The sequence below is a fragment of the Struthio camelus genome, chromosome 5, assembly GCF_040807025.1.
Source record: "Struthio camelus isolate bStrCam1 chromosome 5, bStrCam1.hap1, whole genome shotgun sequence".
NCBI lineage: Eukaryota > Metazoa > Chordata > Aves > Struthioniformes > Struthionidae > Struthio > Struthio camelus.
The window spans coordinates 55,588,253-55,602,740 of record NC_090946.1 but is presented as its reverse complement, the minus strand read 5'-3'; the positions used below and the strand labels follow the sequence as shown (position 1 = coordinate 55,602,740).

General features: G+C 37.9%; 1 protein-coding gene across 13 annotated transcripts in view; it reads left to right on the top strand.

Moving 5' to 3' along the window:
- RALGAPA1 (Ral GTPase activating protein catalytic subunit alpha 1) overlaps positions 1-14,488 on the top strand; it is a 133,423-nt gene that overhangs the window by 8,131 nt on the left and 110,804 nt on the right. For all 13 annotated transcript variants that reach the window (XM_068946465.1, XM_068946467.1, XM_068946464.1 and 10 more), the window contains exons 2-8: positions 2,931-3,041; positions 3,525-3,574; positions 5,218-5,275; positions 5,793-5,836; positions 6,800-6,977; positions 7,769-7,884; positions 10,389-10,527. In XM_068946465.1, the coding sequence (XP_068802566.1) occupies positions 2,931-3,041; positions 3,525-3,574; positions 5,218-5,275; positions 5,793-5,836; positions 6,800-6,977; positions 7,769-7,884; positions 10,389-10,527 (696 nt within the window). The remainder of the gene's footprint in view (positions 1-2,930; positions 3,042-3,524; positions 3,575-5,217; positions 5,276-5,792; positions 5,837-6,799; positions 6,978-7,768; positions 7,885-10,388; positions 10,528-14,488) is intronic.

Here is a 14,488-nt window from a genome sequence, read left to right as displayed (position 1 = left end):
TTAGCCTGTGTTAGTTGCATGAAGAGAATAAGGGTTTTTTTGTTTTGTTTTTTAGTGTAAGTTAAGGAGGAAAGCCTGTTTCTATGTAATCCCACTGCATCTAAAAACAAGACTGAATCTCTGCCCTTAAAGAGGCAGTAACATTTTTAAGTAGCTAAAGCAGACAAGTAACTTCCTGCAAATTCCCATTCAAGGTGAGATGAAAAGGACACATGTATATGATCCTTGTAGGGGAATTGTTTTTTTTACCTCTGTGTACAGCGTTCATGATACTTGCTGGGGTCTGATTTTTAAAAAAGGATTTTGAAAAATTGGGAGAGCCTAAGAAGAGAGAAAGAAATGACTGAGCCTTGAAGAAGATGCTTTAAGTTGAGAGAACTCAAGAGCTGTATCTTTGTAGTTAATCAACAAAATTGAGGTGACCTGACATGTTTTAGAAATGCTTTCATTAGGAAAAAAGTACCAGCTCCTTAGTTAATGAAAGACCTAACAGCAGCGTACAGGGGGAAGTTAGTAGAAGAAATTCAAGTGACAGGTCAGCGATACATTTTAACAGTCAAGCTCATGAATCAAGGAGAGCAATAGTCTCTTCATGGATGCCTTCAATCATATAGGTTGTGTTCTGTGTAGGTGTAGCTGTGAAACTGGATGATCTGTACAGATGGTCAGACTAGATGATATACAGGTCAAAAATCTTTTAAGGTCTGCATTACTATTCTGCCATACTACATCTGCTTCCCCCCACTCCCCCCACGCACCTTACTCCTCCTTTCTGTGGCTATTGGTCTGGTATGAATAATGAGATCCAGAGTTCCTTGACCAACGCAAGGGTCCGAATGTGCAGACCAGCAACTTAGTGGATGACTGGAGGTGTCCTTAGTGATGAGCAGAAAGTATCCTGTGCGTGGCAGAGAGCTTTACTGGGTTTTCCCTTTCTTAGAAGGAAAGCCGTCTTTCAACATTAACAGAAATAGTATTTTTTTTTTCCCAAAGCTTATTTTCATGTAGTAAGAGGACAGAATTCCCATTAAATAAAATGGTATATTTTAGGTCACTTCCTCTGAAGTGACAGAACTCTGCAAGATTTCAGTGGTTGTTAGCTGTTTGCTTTGAATTCCAAAAACTTGCCATCTTTCATGCTATGAGTTATGATTCTGGGTAGAAATCAGGGGTAAGTGCATTTGCTAGATAAGTTATAAACTTAAGTTCCTGGGGTTTTTTGTTTGTTTGAGTTTTTTTGACTTGCAACCTATTCTAATAAGGCATAGCTGTATTCTGAAGGTATGATTCTTATGTTAATCGGAAGTTAATGGTAACAATGCAGTTGTACCCATGCTACTCTGAGACTAACTGTCTTTTCTGAGGTGGTTGACACCACATTGTACTGAAACCCACTACAGGCCTCCAAAAGGATTTTCTTCTTGAAAGTCCTTTGAATTTCCTTCCAGAATAGGATTCCAGAAAGGCAGAGGGCCATGAGGCTAGCTTACTATAGTGCCAATCATACATATGCAAATGTCACTATGATAATTCTGTGGTGCAAATGAGAATTAGCTACTGAGTAGGTTATTTAGGCAAGTGTTTAGTTTCTTTCCTGAAGAATCTAGGAACAATATGTCCAAAAATTAAAAAGTGTTATGTTAAGATTATGAATCGTTAAAGAAAAAGACTTTCTTTGCCTGCCTCAGAGTTAAGTTTCTCCATCCCAGGCCAAAGAATAAGTGCTTATTTTGGAACTGAAATGAAACATTTTGTGGGCACAGAAAATGCATCCTTCCTGTGTGTTGATTTGCAAAGATGTTGTTTAACTGCTTCTGATTGTCTTAGTGTTTGGAACTAGATTGTTCCACTCCTTTACTTGATGAAATAGTTAACACTTCCACTGTGTGTTTTGGTGCAATTCCCATACAGCAATTATATATCTGGAGTAAAAGACTATCTTCTGCCATCTTCCTGTCTCCTGAAGCTCTCAATGATTGCTTTCTTTCTTCCTTCATTCCTATTCCAAAATCTGTCAGTTTGCTTCCTGCTGTATTCTACTGTTCCCAGTCTAGCACTCATGTAGAGTTCTACCCCATGAATGGAGGTGACTATAAAGGTTGTGCCTATGCTTGTGTACCTGCCTTGACCTCCTGCAAATCATAGTCTGGTCTGTTGAAAGTGGAATTGGTTTTTCTTACTTTGATGTGTCAGACTCTAAACTACACCAGTTCCTGATCTGTTAGCAGTGTAGCCATCTCTGAAAAATGGGAGGTTTGGTAGATTGTCAGGCACACGCTTGTGTATCTGACCCACTGAGTTTATCGCTAGGTAAGCTGCCTTGCTTTAAGAGTTGCCTTAGTGGCTGATGCAGCACTACCTTCTCTAAGAGCAGTCTGGCTCCACCACGCTGTTGATAATAAAAGACACAACTGGAATTCTGTGATATTGTAGAAACTGAATGTGTATTAGAAACTGTTTTATGGCAAGATTTGTGAAAAAATTCAATTGGCAATACTGTAGAACTACATAATAAAAATAGAATTGGAAGGTTGCCATGCTTTTTTGGCCATTCTTTCAACTGATTGATTGTTGCTTGTTGCTGTCCTTTATATTTTACTACTTGTACATTTTGTCAGGTGAGATAATAAAGATCTATGAAGTCATTTCAAAAAAGTTTAAAAAATTATGAGAGAATTAATCGCTTATAGACCACGAGCGTAAAAGGAGGATGCTCTTTTCGGTCTTAAGTATTCATAAGGCTTGCTATATTCAATTTCATTAGCTTTACTTTTTTTTTTTAAAAAAACAGAAACCTTCATGAAGTTCTTTACCAATAAAAATTAATTTTTATTGGTAATTTCCATTTTTACTACTGGATAATGGTATATAAACTGTGGATGATTGAATATTTCAAAGAAATAAAAATAACATTCTGCTCTATTTTTCAGAGAATGCAGAATCAATTGATCTCAAACAGTTTTTCGACCTACATTTCTCACATATATATTATGTGTTCTTTGAAAATTTTGTGACTATTGAAGTAGGCCTTAAACAAAAAGGTAAGTGTTTTAAATATAACACTTTTTTTTCTCCTGTCCTTGTGCTTATGTGTCTGTGATGGGAAATGACATTTTTAGCTGTGGAATATGCATGATACCAACAGTGCAGACAAGGGCAAAGCAATTAGAAGTGTGTGCCGAAGGGATGAGTAAGGAGAGTCTGTTCTCTGCTGACTGTTTTTGCCCTTTTGCAAAATGAGGATCCTTAAGCTGTTAGGCTTTTTGTGTTCTGCAGAATCATTGCAAGTTTTGCTTTGCCTGTATAAGTTGATATTTACCAGCTGTTGCTTCTATAATAGAAAGTTATGGTTTATAACATTTACAGTTTGTGTAACTACAAAATATATCTGTTTTGCTGCAAAATTAATATAAAATCACTTTTATGGTTGTAGAATCACTTTTATGGTTCAAGGACCTTGTTGGTGATCTTACACTTTCATTATCAAAACAGAAGTTAATCTTTTTATTTTTACTTACATCTAGGTCACAAGTCTCAGAGGGAAGAATTAGATTCTATTCTTTTTATTTTTGAGGTAAGATAACTTGAAAATTTCTGTATGAGTTTTTAACCTTGAATTTAAGTCCTGTTAAGTAATAACAGTGTAGCTATCCTAAAGTTGCCTAGAAATATGTTTTACATCTAAATGCATTCATTTCTTTTGCTTAGAGTTGAATATATGCACTTTACATGAGAAGAAGAAAAAGAACTTAACTTACACTTTTGAGGGAAGATGTCTTAACTGGAAAAACATATTTTCTGCCCCTGTAGATAGATCATAAGGGGTTTTTTGTTGTTTTCCCCCTGAATTGTGCACTCTGAAATTCTTATAAAAGTGATCTCTGATTATTCTTTTTGATTGCATGTTATCCCTGATTTTCTCATAATGCTGCTGCGGAATTAGTTTCGGTATCTTGTTTCTATTTTTAAAAAGAGCCATTATTTGAAAATAGTATTACCCTTACCAAAAGTGTACCTTGACTTAATTAAGATGACTTAGAAACTAATTGAATTAATTCGGACCATTCCTGAGCAGAGGCAGTAGTTTAGTTATAGCTTAGAATGTCAAGTTTTGTCTTTCCTGTGTGATGGAGGTTTTTAGTTACAGAACCAGGATTGTATTTTGGAAGTTATGACACCCCCCCCCCCCATTGAAATGGGTACAGAGTTCTGTATCTGTGTGAGAGCTTTTTTTGAACCTGTACAGTTGTTAAATTTGAATGTTAAAGTATGCAGGTGCATCCTTTTACACTTCTTAAAGAATTTTTAAAATTGAAAGCTGCTGAATGCTTATCACATGGTTGAATACAAATGAGGGATTTTTTGAGTAAGGCACACTGCAAAAAACTATAGGGTTAGCTGTTACAAGGGGAGAGAATCTGAAGACAGCTAGTTGATTTGTTCACTGTTTTTCACTGTAAAGTGATACTAGGTGACTTGTACTTCAGAAGCAATTGCACAGGCTTCTAGAGGGACAGGGTAAGTAGTTAATTTGGCAAATTAGGCTGTTTACCTTTTGTTACTGACCCTAGCATGTAATGTGAGTGAAATAGCTAGATACCTAAATGTTGAAGTGCTGCATAATTTTAACTGCTCTCTTCACCAGCTGTGCTCTGTTCCTTATGAGCCGAAAAAAGATTTTTGGCAAATCTTACTACAGAGGTTTTAGACCATTATTGCCCCAGCTCTTTTCTTTATTGCTTTGCTGTAGCTCATTACCCCTGCTTTGAGAAGGCTGAAGTAAATGTTTGCCTGTACCACAGAGGCAAGATCATAGCTGAGTATCATAGCTTAAGCCACTATGAAAACGGAATTGACCTAATACAATCTGCTGTGCAATACAGTCTCAGAGCAACTGAGAGACAGAGATTCATCCCATTCCACCCCCTGTGTAGTAAGCAGTAGCATCCAGCAGAGAGGCAGTGGAGCCAGATAAACTGCAGTAATGTCTTAAATCTCTGATGCAGGACTCTCCAGACAGTCTGTAAGAGCCTTTGGGCTTCTTAGCTTTAGGAGTGGGATTATCTTGAAAAGACAGTAATGTTTCCAAGGAAACCAATATGGAAGCTTTTTTTAATCAACTCCTCCATTTCCAGTCTGTGGGCTTCGTGAGAGTGCTATTTAGCTTTCTGAATGTGATATCTGCAGCATAGATCCCTGGGTTGTTTTTTTTTGTAGAAAATTTTGCAACTTCTTCCAGAAAGGATTCATCAGAGATGGCAATTTCATAGTATTGGTAAGTTGATTTTCCTCCTTTTTTTTTTAATTTTTTTTTTTTTTTAATTAGGAGCAATAGGTTTGTACTGCTCATTTCCTTAACCTTTAAGTGGCGTAACAACAATAAAAGGCTTGCAAGTTAACAAAATAACCAGTTGTATTTTATGGGACACTTTTCTAGGTAGATTTCAAGCTGGGAATATGGAAATAGAGCATTGGGAGGTCTGTATTTTTTAAAGTGGAACATTGATAATAAAGGCATTGGTCATTTACTTTATACATACACATGCGTACTCACACACCCCTTCCAAAAAGTCCTTGGGAAAATATGTTATTGGTTACAAGGAAGCTGTGAAAGGTGACCTTTTTTTTTTTTCTTCTTCTGGCATTGAGAGTTGCCTGAGGATATCAAGTTCACCAAGAGTAAACTGGAGAGTGCCAAGGACTTGTTTAAAAGATACTATCAAGTCTGACCGAGAACTCTGACATTTTACCTAATAAAAAACAAAAACCAGTTACTTTTGTTTTCTTTTCAGGGTTGATTTTAAAGAAGCTTCTTCACACTGGAAATTCATTAAAGGTATAGGGAAAAGTTGCATGCTACTTAATTTTGTCTACAATATGTAAAAATATCAAAAGAAAAGGGAACATCAAGGAGTGTTTTTATTGTAAAAGTACAGGAGTCAGAACCAGATCGTGACTTCTAGTTGTTAGCTTTATCTCAGTAGAATTACTTGCAGTAGTAATATGATTATACAGAGTACCCAAGTTAAGAATGTGCACAAGTGATTGAAGAATTTTGTTGTAAAGTAGAAATGAGCCTTGCCTGTTCATTGTTGGGGCAAGGAAACTGTCTGGTCTGGGGGCTTGGGCTGTCTTGGAAGTGGGAAAATTATCTAGGACAAAGAGACCACCACCTGTTGGTGGGTAGTATGAGAACAGTTGACCATGGGGCAAAAGGTGCTGCCTAAGTGTAGTCTTGGTTATGCTGCAAATAGCTGCTCCACTCCTTTATACAACACCTGCAGGCTTCACTAGTGTTGAAGCTGTCCAGTGTGAGAGCCAGGAGAGGACTGCACTAGGGCTCTTTACTCTTCCTTGAGGAGGGAGGTGAAGAAAGTAGAAAAGGGGAGAAGGAGTCCTGCTGCTGCAGAAATCTGTCTGTTACCATGATTGACGGACTCATCTGGTAATCTGGACTAATCTGGATTTTGTGAAAGATACAAATGTCATCTTGCATTGCTATAGGTAAGCAAGTGACTACACACATGCTGATTTCCTTCCTCCCCTATTAGGGAAGGACCTGTAAAAGAGATTCTGTAGGGCGAACGTGACAATGTGAAGATGTCAGAGTTGTCCTTGCATTTCAGCAGCAATAGCCAATGCAGTAGCTTGGCTCTTCTGATTCCTGGTGGTCGTACTGTCCATCTGTTCTTCTCTCTTCTACCTCTTGCCGCCTTTTCCTCCTCCGTCCAAAGCAAATGGATATATTTTTGTATGTTCTGAGCCAAGTTAACTTGTTCTGCTGTCTTTTTTTTTAAAGATACGTCGAGAAGGTGTGCGTCTCTTTCTCTTGTGGCTGCAAGCACTTCAAAATAACTGCAGTAAAGAACAATTATGGATGTTTTCTTGCTTGATTCCTGGATTTTCATCACCACAATCTGAATATGGCCCCCGAACTCTGGATAATCTCATTAACCCTCCACTTAACATTCAAGAAAGTAAGTAATTTGGTAACATTACTAAATTCTTTACTTGTTTCAATTCTTGGGACAGGAAAAGCAAGTTGAAATAGCAAAGGTAGCATAAATTTGTACCCAGGGAGGTTATGGAGTTTTTGGTGAATTACTTGGCGTTTCAGCTGATCCTTTTCCGTAAGATGTGGCAGTAAGTATAAGATACTGTTCGGCATTACCTCATGAATCTCTCTACAGCAGGAAAGGAGTAACAAATCTAGAAGGGGATTTAGACAGCACAGAATTACAAAGTGCAGAGAGTGAAATGCAAACCTCTAACTGCAGAAATGAGAGGGAGGGAAAAAAAGAAAACACTAACTAGCTTCAGTACAAGCAAAGTATAGAGCTAAAACTTCATGCCAGTGTAATTGGTCAACTGCTAAATGAAGACAAGGGTGAAAGACGCAAGCAAAGTGTGGCATTTGTAAAACATAAACGTGACGCTGCCTAAATTTCAAAAGAAATGGGTAACATCCTTCAGAAATATTGGATCTTGGCAGGTAGACTCCCAAAATCCATAGGGAGAGCTTGGTTATTATCCTTTGTGTTCTTTCATATGTAAGAAATATATTCTATGGTATCTTATTAGCTAAACACTTCCTAATTTTCATTAATCTGTGGGTAGTTTGTTTTGTCTGTAATTGTCTCTGCTTACCTAAGTAAATGTTGCTATAACTTGGTAGACGCTCATATACTGAAAGGAACAGTATAAATGTAGAAATGGTATAAATGTAGTCACACTTTTGTTTTTTTGTTTTTTTTTTTAAAACTACTAGCCCAAGTGACTATAGAGGAAATCACTCCACTTGTTCCTCCACAGTCAGGAGACAAAGGACAAGAAGATTTAACAAGCTACTTTTTAGAAGCACTTTTGAAATACATAGTAATTCAGGTATGTTCTATAGGTTGCAGGCAAACAAATGTAAAACAACTAACATCTGTTTGTCTGTTACAGAAGAATAACTTACTAGTAACTCTGGAAGCATTAATAAAAATATTTTTCATGTCCTCCCCCTCAAGTCCTTCATAAAAAGCAAATTATCTTTAGAAAATATTTGTTTATTATTTTGAGTGAAGATCCACAGATCTGTTACCAGAGTCTTCCATCAGATTGTAGCATGGAGAGAAAACCTGTCAGTCACTGCCAGACGTGCTGGTGCTCTCTCCCCGTTTCACCTAGCACCATGTCCTTAACCTGTGGAAGGATCAGCTAGTCTCTTCTTTTTTGTGGGGATTTTTTTGGTCGTCAGGGACGTTGCTTTCCAAACTAAGATAAAACTTCTAATTGAAAGCACTGAGTCTGTATGATACAGACTTTTAACGAGTCCAAGGAAACATTTACTGCCCTTTTCCCTTAATCAACAAGATGTTTACTGCCCAGATCTTGCAGGGCTGATGCCATGACTTCTGTAGGTCTCTTACCAGTAATTCCAGGGATTTTGATTCTGAGAGGCTTTTAAATTCAGGCATGGTATAGTACACTGCCCAGAGACAGCTTGAGATTACTCTTACACCTGAGCAAGTCAGCCCTTTCAAACCGGAAGCAATGGGAAGCACAGTACGTACTTGGAATACTTCAGATCTGACAAGGTTTATGACTTAGGCATTGCTTGAAAGTAGCTGCACTGCTGGGATTACACTGGTTTAGTTGCGCTGCTACAAGAACACCAGGTAATAAATTCTGCAGAGCCTAAAATACAGATTATGGAGTTAAACAGTCCACAGAAAATGAATACTTGCGTTTCGAGGCCATAGAGTGCAAAGTAGATGTCACTTATCCCGTACTATGGCCTTCCCCTTGCATTTTTTACGTTTCCCTGATAACCATCTATACTTCAAATGCCCTAGGCACTCTTGTCATTTCCTCTCCTATCAAAAGCCATGTGACTAAGCTGTTACGTTTTGTATAGTTCATTTACTGTGCAGTTAGCACATGCTTCCTGTAAGCCTGCTCTGCTGTCATGTGCTCAGCAAAATATTTAGCTGCATGACATACTGTAGGTGTTCCATGGCACTGCCTTCTGGGTCAGACTTGTCCAGCAGAACCCAGTTGGGCGTCTCTCCGTAAGTTCTTATGCATGCTTTTGCAGATTGAGATAAAGTGGCTGGACAGTGGCACAAATATGGCCTCCATAAACCAAATTTTTTCATGGCCTCCCTATATCTGCGTTATTCCAAGGTCACAGAGTATGACTGCAACCTCATTTTGTTACTTCCAGCACCTCCTGGTTTGAGCAGAGGTATCATACTTGTCATCTACAGTGAAAGCTTAATGATGACTGTTGGCTTCAAAAATGTAAGGTGTTTGTTTTGAAGTCAACAGCCTTATCCAAATTTAAGTGTAATAGTATTTATTAGAGAAGTCATTTAGACAAGTGTCATAGAATTTGTTTTCTAGGTTAATGGAAGATCTCTATTTTGTTAAACTCTCTTCAGAAGCACTGATAACTTCAAACGAAATAGTCACTACTTTGGTATTAAGTTCTGCTAAAGGACTGCAGATCACTAAATACTATATGTTAGACATCCATTCTATTCACTTCTTTTGATAGAATCTCTCTTCACATTTTAAATGCCTAAAAATAAATGAATTATATATATAAATAAATTTTCTGACGTTAAGGTTGATGCTGCTTTTCATTGTAAGGGCCCATTTCTCTGAAAATATCACAGCAGAACTGTGGACTTGGGCATAAAGAACAGAAAAATGCTTTCCTGAAAAATTTCCATTATCTCGAGTGATAGATTTCACAGGTTAGCCCATTCTGCAGAACAGGGGTGGAAACTGGATGTTGGGCTTATTATTAAGGAGAACTTAACCATGCTTTTCAGTAGGAAAATATTCCCTAACAAGGAAGGGTTAGCAACCCCTGTGATCTATAAAGTAGATTTGTGTAACTCAACTTTAAAGTTGTATCTTCTGCTGCTCATGGTTGACAACAGATTTTTCTTTCTTATTGCCCACCATGCAGATGAATGCAATTATGTAGTGTAATGAGTATATGGATACTTGTTACTTGAAACAAATTTTCAGGGAAGCAAGGGTAACTGTTCTTATAAAGCATTTTGAGAACAGTTTTATTACATCCAGTCCATCATTTCAGGTTTACTCCTGACAAGGAGTCAAGATGGCCATAAAAGCGTATTTAGTTCTGTTGACTTCAGTATTTGGTGTGCTCAAGTTTATTTTGAAGCAAGGCTTTGAGGGAGAAAAGTCTTTGCATTTCAATTAATGTTTCCCAGCTAGTTTCTGTTCCACCTTTCCAAAAGTGTTTATTAAAATGCGTATGATCTAGTTCTAAAGCAGGAACATATAATGAAGCAATTTCATCAATTACTCCCTCTTCCACTTCTGGATGTTATAGTAAAACTACTTTACACAATTTTTTTTTGTAGGTTAAGAGTTTAGAATGGAAGAACAAGGAAAACCAAGAAAAGGGATTTTCATTTTTGTTCTCAAACTTCAAGAAATATTACTTGCCTTCTATTTTCCCAAACATCTGTAAGGAGACCAGCTTGTATAACCCTGTACTTGGTAAGTGTTAACTCAGTTGATAAAATTACCACATTAACTCTAATACTGAACGTAGCAAAGCAGTTCTTCTTTTGAGTGATGTTGCCCATGAAGAATGTGCTTCAGAAAAGAGCTTGTTATGGTTCCTATTCGTGATTTTCAGTTCTCTATTCATGGAGGCACCTGACAGCATCACTAATTTGAGTTGAGCTGCTGTATTAACCACATTCAATTAAATTAAGTATTCTTATAAAACAGTTTTTCAGTGTAACTTCTATGTTGATGAAAGTCATGCTCAGAAGATGAACTGATTTAAGGGTAAAAGGTGTTAGTGTGCTGTTCTTTAGGGGATATTAGCATTATCTGCATAGAGTCATAGTTTTTGGATCATACGATGCATGCTTAATTTTCAGTCAGGCAAAAGTAGTTATGTTTTTGTCAACTCTATTTTGTCAAGAGGTTGTGATAGAGAGGTTTTAACAGTCTGTCTCTAAGGTTGATCCTGCTAAAATGTATCTTTTCAGTACAGAGATGAGAATTTTATAAAGTGTTTGCTAAGCAAGCATGACTTGAGCTTTGTCTAGAGGTTTTAAGCCCGTTCTAAACTAGGAAGCTGTTTGCATATCTTGATTTCTGCTAACTCAGGTTTACGTGCATTAATGCATAAATGGGCTATAAGTCAGAGTTACTCTTGTGTGCAAATTGTTACCCTCTACCCAGGCTTTAAGCTGCTATTTCATTACTTGCGTAACATGGGCACTGCACAGCTCCTCTTGCCTGTTGATGCAGCATCTCACAAGGGTTAGCTGTGATCTCCAGCCTCAATTTCAAATTCTAAAATTAAGCTAACAGGAAAGTATGTTGGAAAAAGTCTCTTGTTTCCTGCCCGTCCAATGTTCGTGAGTAGTTGGATTATGGCTTTCTTCAGAGGCGGATGTTTCAAAACCATGTTCTTTTGGGAAAGACAGTGAACCTTCTCGTCTGGGAAAGAAGAAACAGTATAAGCCCATCCATAGGCAGCTGTACAATGAGAGTTGTGTGAGGAGATTGGACAGGTTCAGTGATAAAATAGCTACAAGTGAGATGGTAAACAATGTTGGGAAAAGCGAAGCTGCTGCCACTTGAGGTTCTGCAACAATAAATATGGAAAAAGAATGATTTCCCTTTCTATGAAGATCTTGATTCAGTCTATCTTAGAAGTAGTACCACAGTCCTCTCTGCAACGTCTTCTGTCAGCCATAAACAAGAAAATTCCAAGGCCCAGTAAAGAAGAGAGCAAGGGGGAAGAAGAAATAGGCACAGATCTCCAAGACTTCTCTGGTCAGCCAATCAGTGTCTTAAACTGCGTAAAATCAGAACCAGTCCTGAGAAGTTTGGGAAAAGTACAGTAATGAAAACAACAGAAATGCTGGTAAGTAGAACAGTCTTTTCTCCTCAAAGAAGTCCTTCTCTGGCATGCCTCTCCCCGCCCTATTGTAAAACAATCCTATTCCTGCCTCTTATGAACAAAAGAATTGGCTGAGATAATTTAGGCAGAAAACACTGCAAACTTGTACACTGAGCCTGTTGCTTTAAAAAAAAAAAAAAAAAAAAGTTCTTATGCCACTGGTCTAATGTTTGATTTGGAAAAAGTCATGAGGTACAAATCAGTGCAGTAGTTTTCTTAGGCATTCATCGGTACGTGGGTTTTGCTGGAGATAATATATTGGATTGAGATTTTTCTGTTAAGGCAGACTGGCAGATAGGTAAACCAGTTATGGTAATGTGCAATACTAGTTGCTTGTAACTAGGATGCTGATTCTATCTTGAGTCAAACAAGCTGATAAGGGCGCTACAGTCAGTCCATATGTGTGGTGGTGAGGGTTTTCTTGTTTGTTCATTGTTTTTTGTTTTATGTTTTTAGCCTCTTTAACATCTATCAGATCCTGTAGGACAGTATTTGGAAACTCTTCTGTAGGAACCTTGCTGTCCTATCTCTAGTTCTAAGGACATTGTTTTTTCCATCATAGTGAAGTTCCTTTCTATGTCACTTCCAAGCTTTTTAGGTAGGCCTCTTCATTTACAGGCAAATAGCAAACAAGATGGGCTGTCCTCTGCTTCTGGGCAGCTCTTCATTCCTTCTGAGCCCTTTATTGCTCTCAGAAGTTAGGAGCTATCTCAGCTGCACCTATCCATGACGATATCTGTTTAATTTTGCTAGCCTTTTCATTTTCTCTTCTGTGTGTCTTCCATCGCCTACAGTTTCTTGCCCTTTTTGGCTTAATCACATCTTATAAAAACAGACAGCTTACCTTTCTGATTTACACCAGTATGCTATAGAACAACCTCATTCTTTGTGAATTTAAACAACAACAAGAAGTCAATCTTAACAGGCTTACTATTTTGCTTTGGTTCTAGGTCAGTGTCCTCACCTGGAGCCTTGACACCTTCCAAGACTGACAGAAGTGTGAAAATACAGGAGAAGATTGAAAATGGAAGATATATTTGAGGAGTGGCTGCAGAATATAATGCTATTGAGAAGGGACAGACTGGCAGGATGTTCTTGGAGGATATTGTAAAACCACAGGAGACAATGCTGCAGAGGCGTGTTTACTGCATGTCTGCTGGATGTTTCATCCTTTTGAAAATACTATGAGTCCTGTTACTGTATAGTCAGTATTGCAGTTGGTAGATACCAAAGAGAACTATGATTTTGTGTTTTTAAATATTGTGCTATCAGGCACTTATTTTTTTTTGGGGGGGGGGGGGGGGACTAACTAAAAACTGTTTCTTCTGTTATAAATGCTTTCCAACAGTATTTTAACAGATGGTGCTGTTTCAGATATATTAATATCTTCCTGAGCTACTGATTTACACAGAATGAAAACAATGTACTGTTTTTTGTTTCTAGTAAATAAAATCTTCCTAAGTTTGAAAAAAAAAAAAAAGTATTCTGTGTATTCATAACTAAGTCTGAAGTAGATAATGTACAAGAGTTAAATCATCTTTTTCCTCTAAAAATAATGGTTCCATTAAAAATAGTGGATGCAATTCTACAGTGTTTTCTGGAAACGTTCCTCAGTTTAACAGCATCATGATGAGTTTGTCACTGCTTTTGTATCTGACTGTTGAAAGGACACTGAGGTATACCACATTGGATATCCTCAACAGTGGTGCTGCATGTTTTGTTATGTATCGCTAGTGTTAACAGGAAAGCCTTAGCAGCAGGGTGACAGGTAGGCTGTGTCTTGACTTCAGTGTCAAAAAATGAATATATGATTGTTGAAGTCAACTGTCTAGCAGTTGTTTATTTCCTTGCTGCTGTCCGGATTTGTTCCTCTAGATTATGGCACCGTAGCCTGGCAGAAGGTTTGCTGGGTCCCTTAAAATAGTTGTTGACCCAGCATTAGGAGCATATAGTTAGGGAGAATTGTTCTCATTCGTAGCTTTTTTGGAATAGCTATATTCTTCAACGTGACTACTTTGCATCCTCCCTGACACCCAGAATTAACATCTTTGAGCTGCTTTCTGACCTACCAAAGCCTATAAAAGCATGGAAAGCATCTCTTATAACACATTCCAAGCTCTAGAAGGCTTGAGACAGTGCTGAAATACTGTGATCCCCCTATCACTCTCATTTTCCATGCCTTTAGGTTTTTTCTTTTTTTGCATGCTGTTAGCAGATAAAGTCATAGTAGTAAAACCCCAATGGCGTGACCTGCTCTTGACAGACGAGTCATCTGTTCTCGTGTAAACTTTCATCCTCTTCTTATGTCAAATTGCTCTTCTGCACTGAAGAACAAGAAATGAGGTTGGCACGCCACTCCCAGAGAAATGTTACTTGCAGCAGACATTCTGTAACCTCTTCAGGTTGTTGATAACTTGTATTGCAGCACTGTTCTACACCTTACTTTGGGTTGTGAAACACAGAAATAACATTTTGCAGGGTTGAGGTGCCTGATACAATACCTGGAGTTCAACTGGCTGATGCATATGCTTGCAG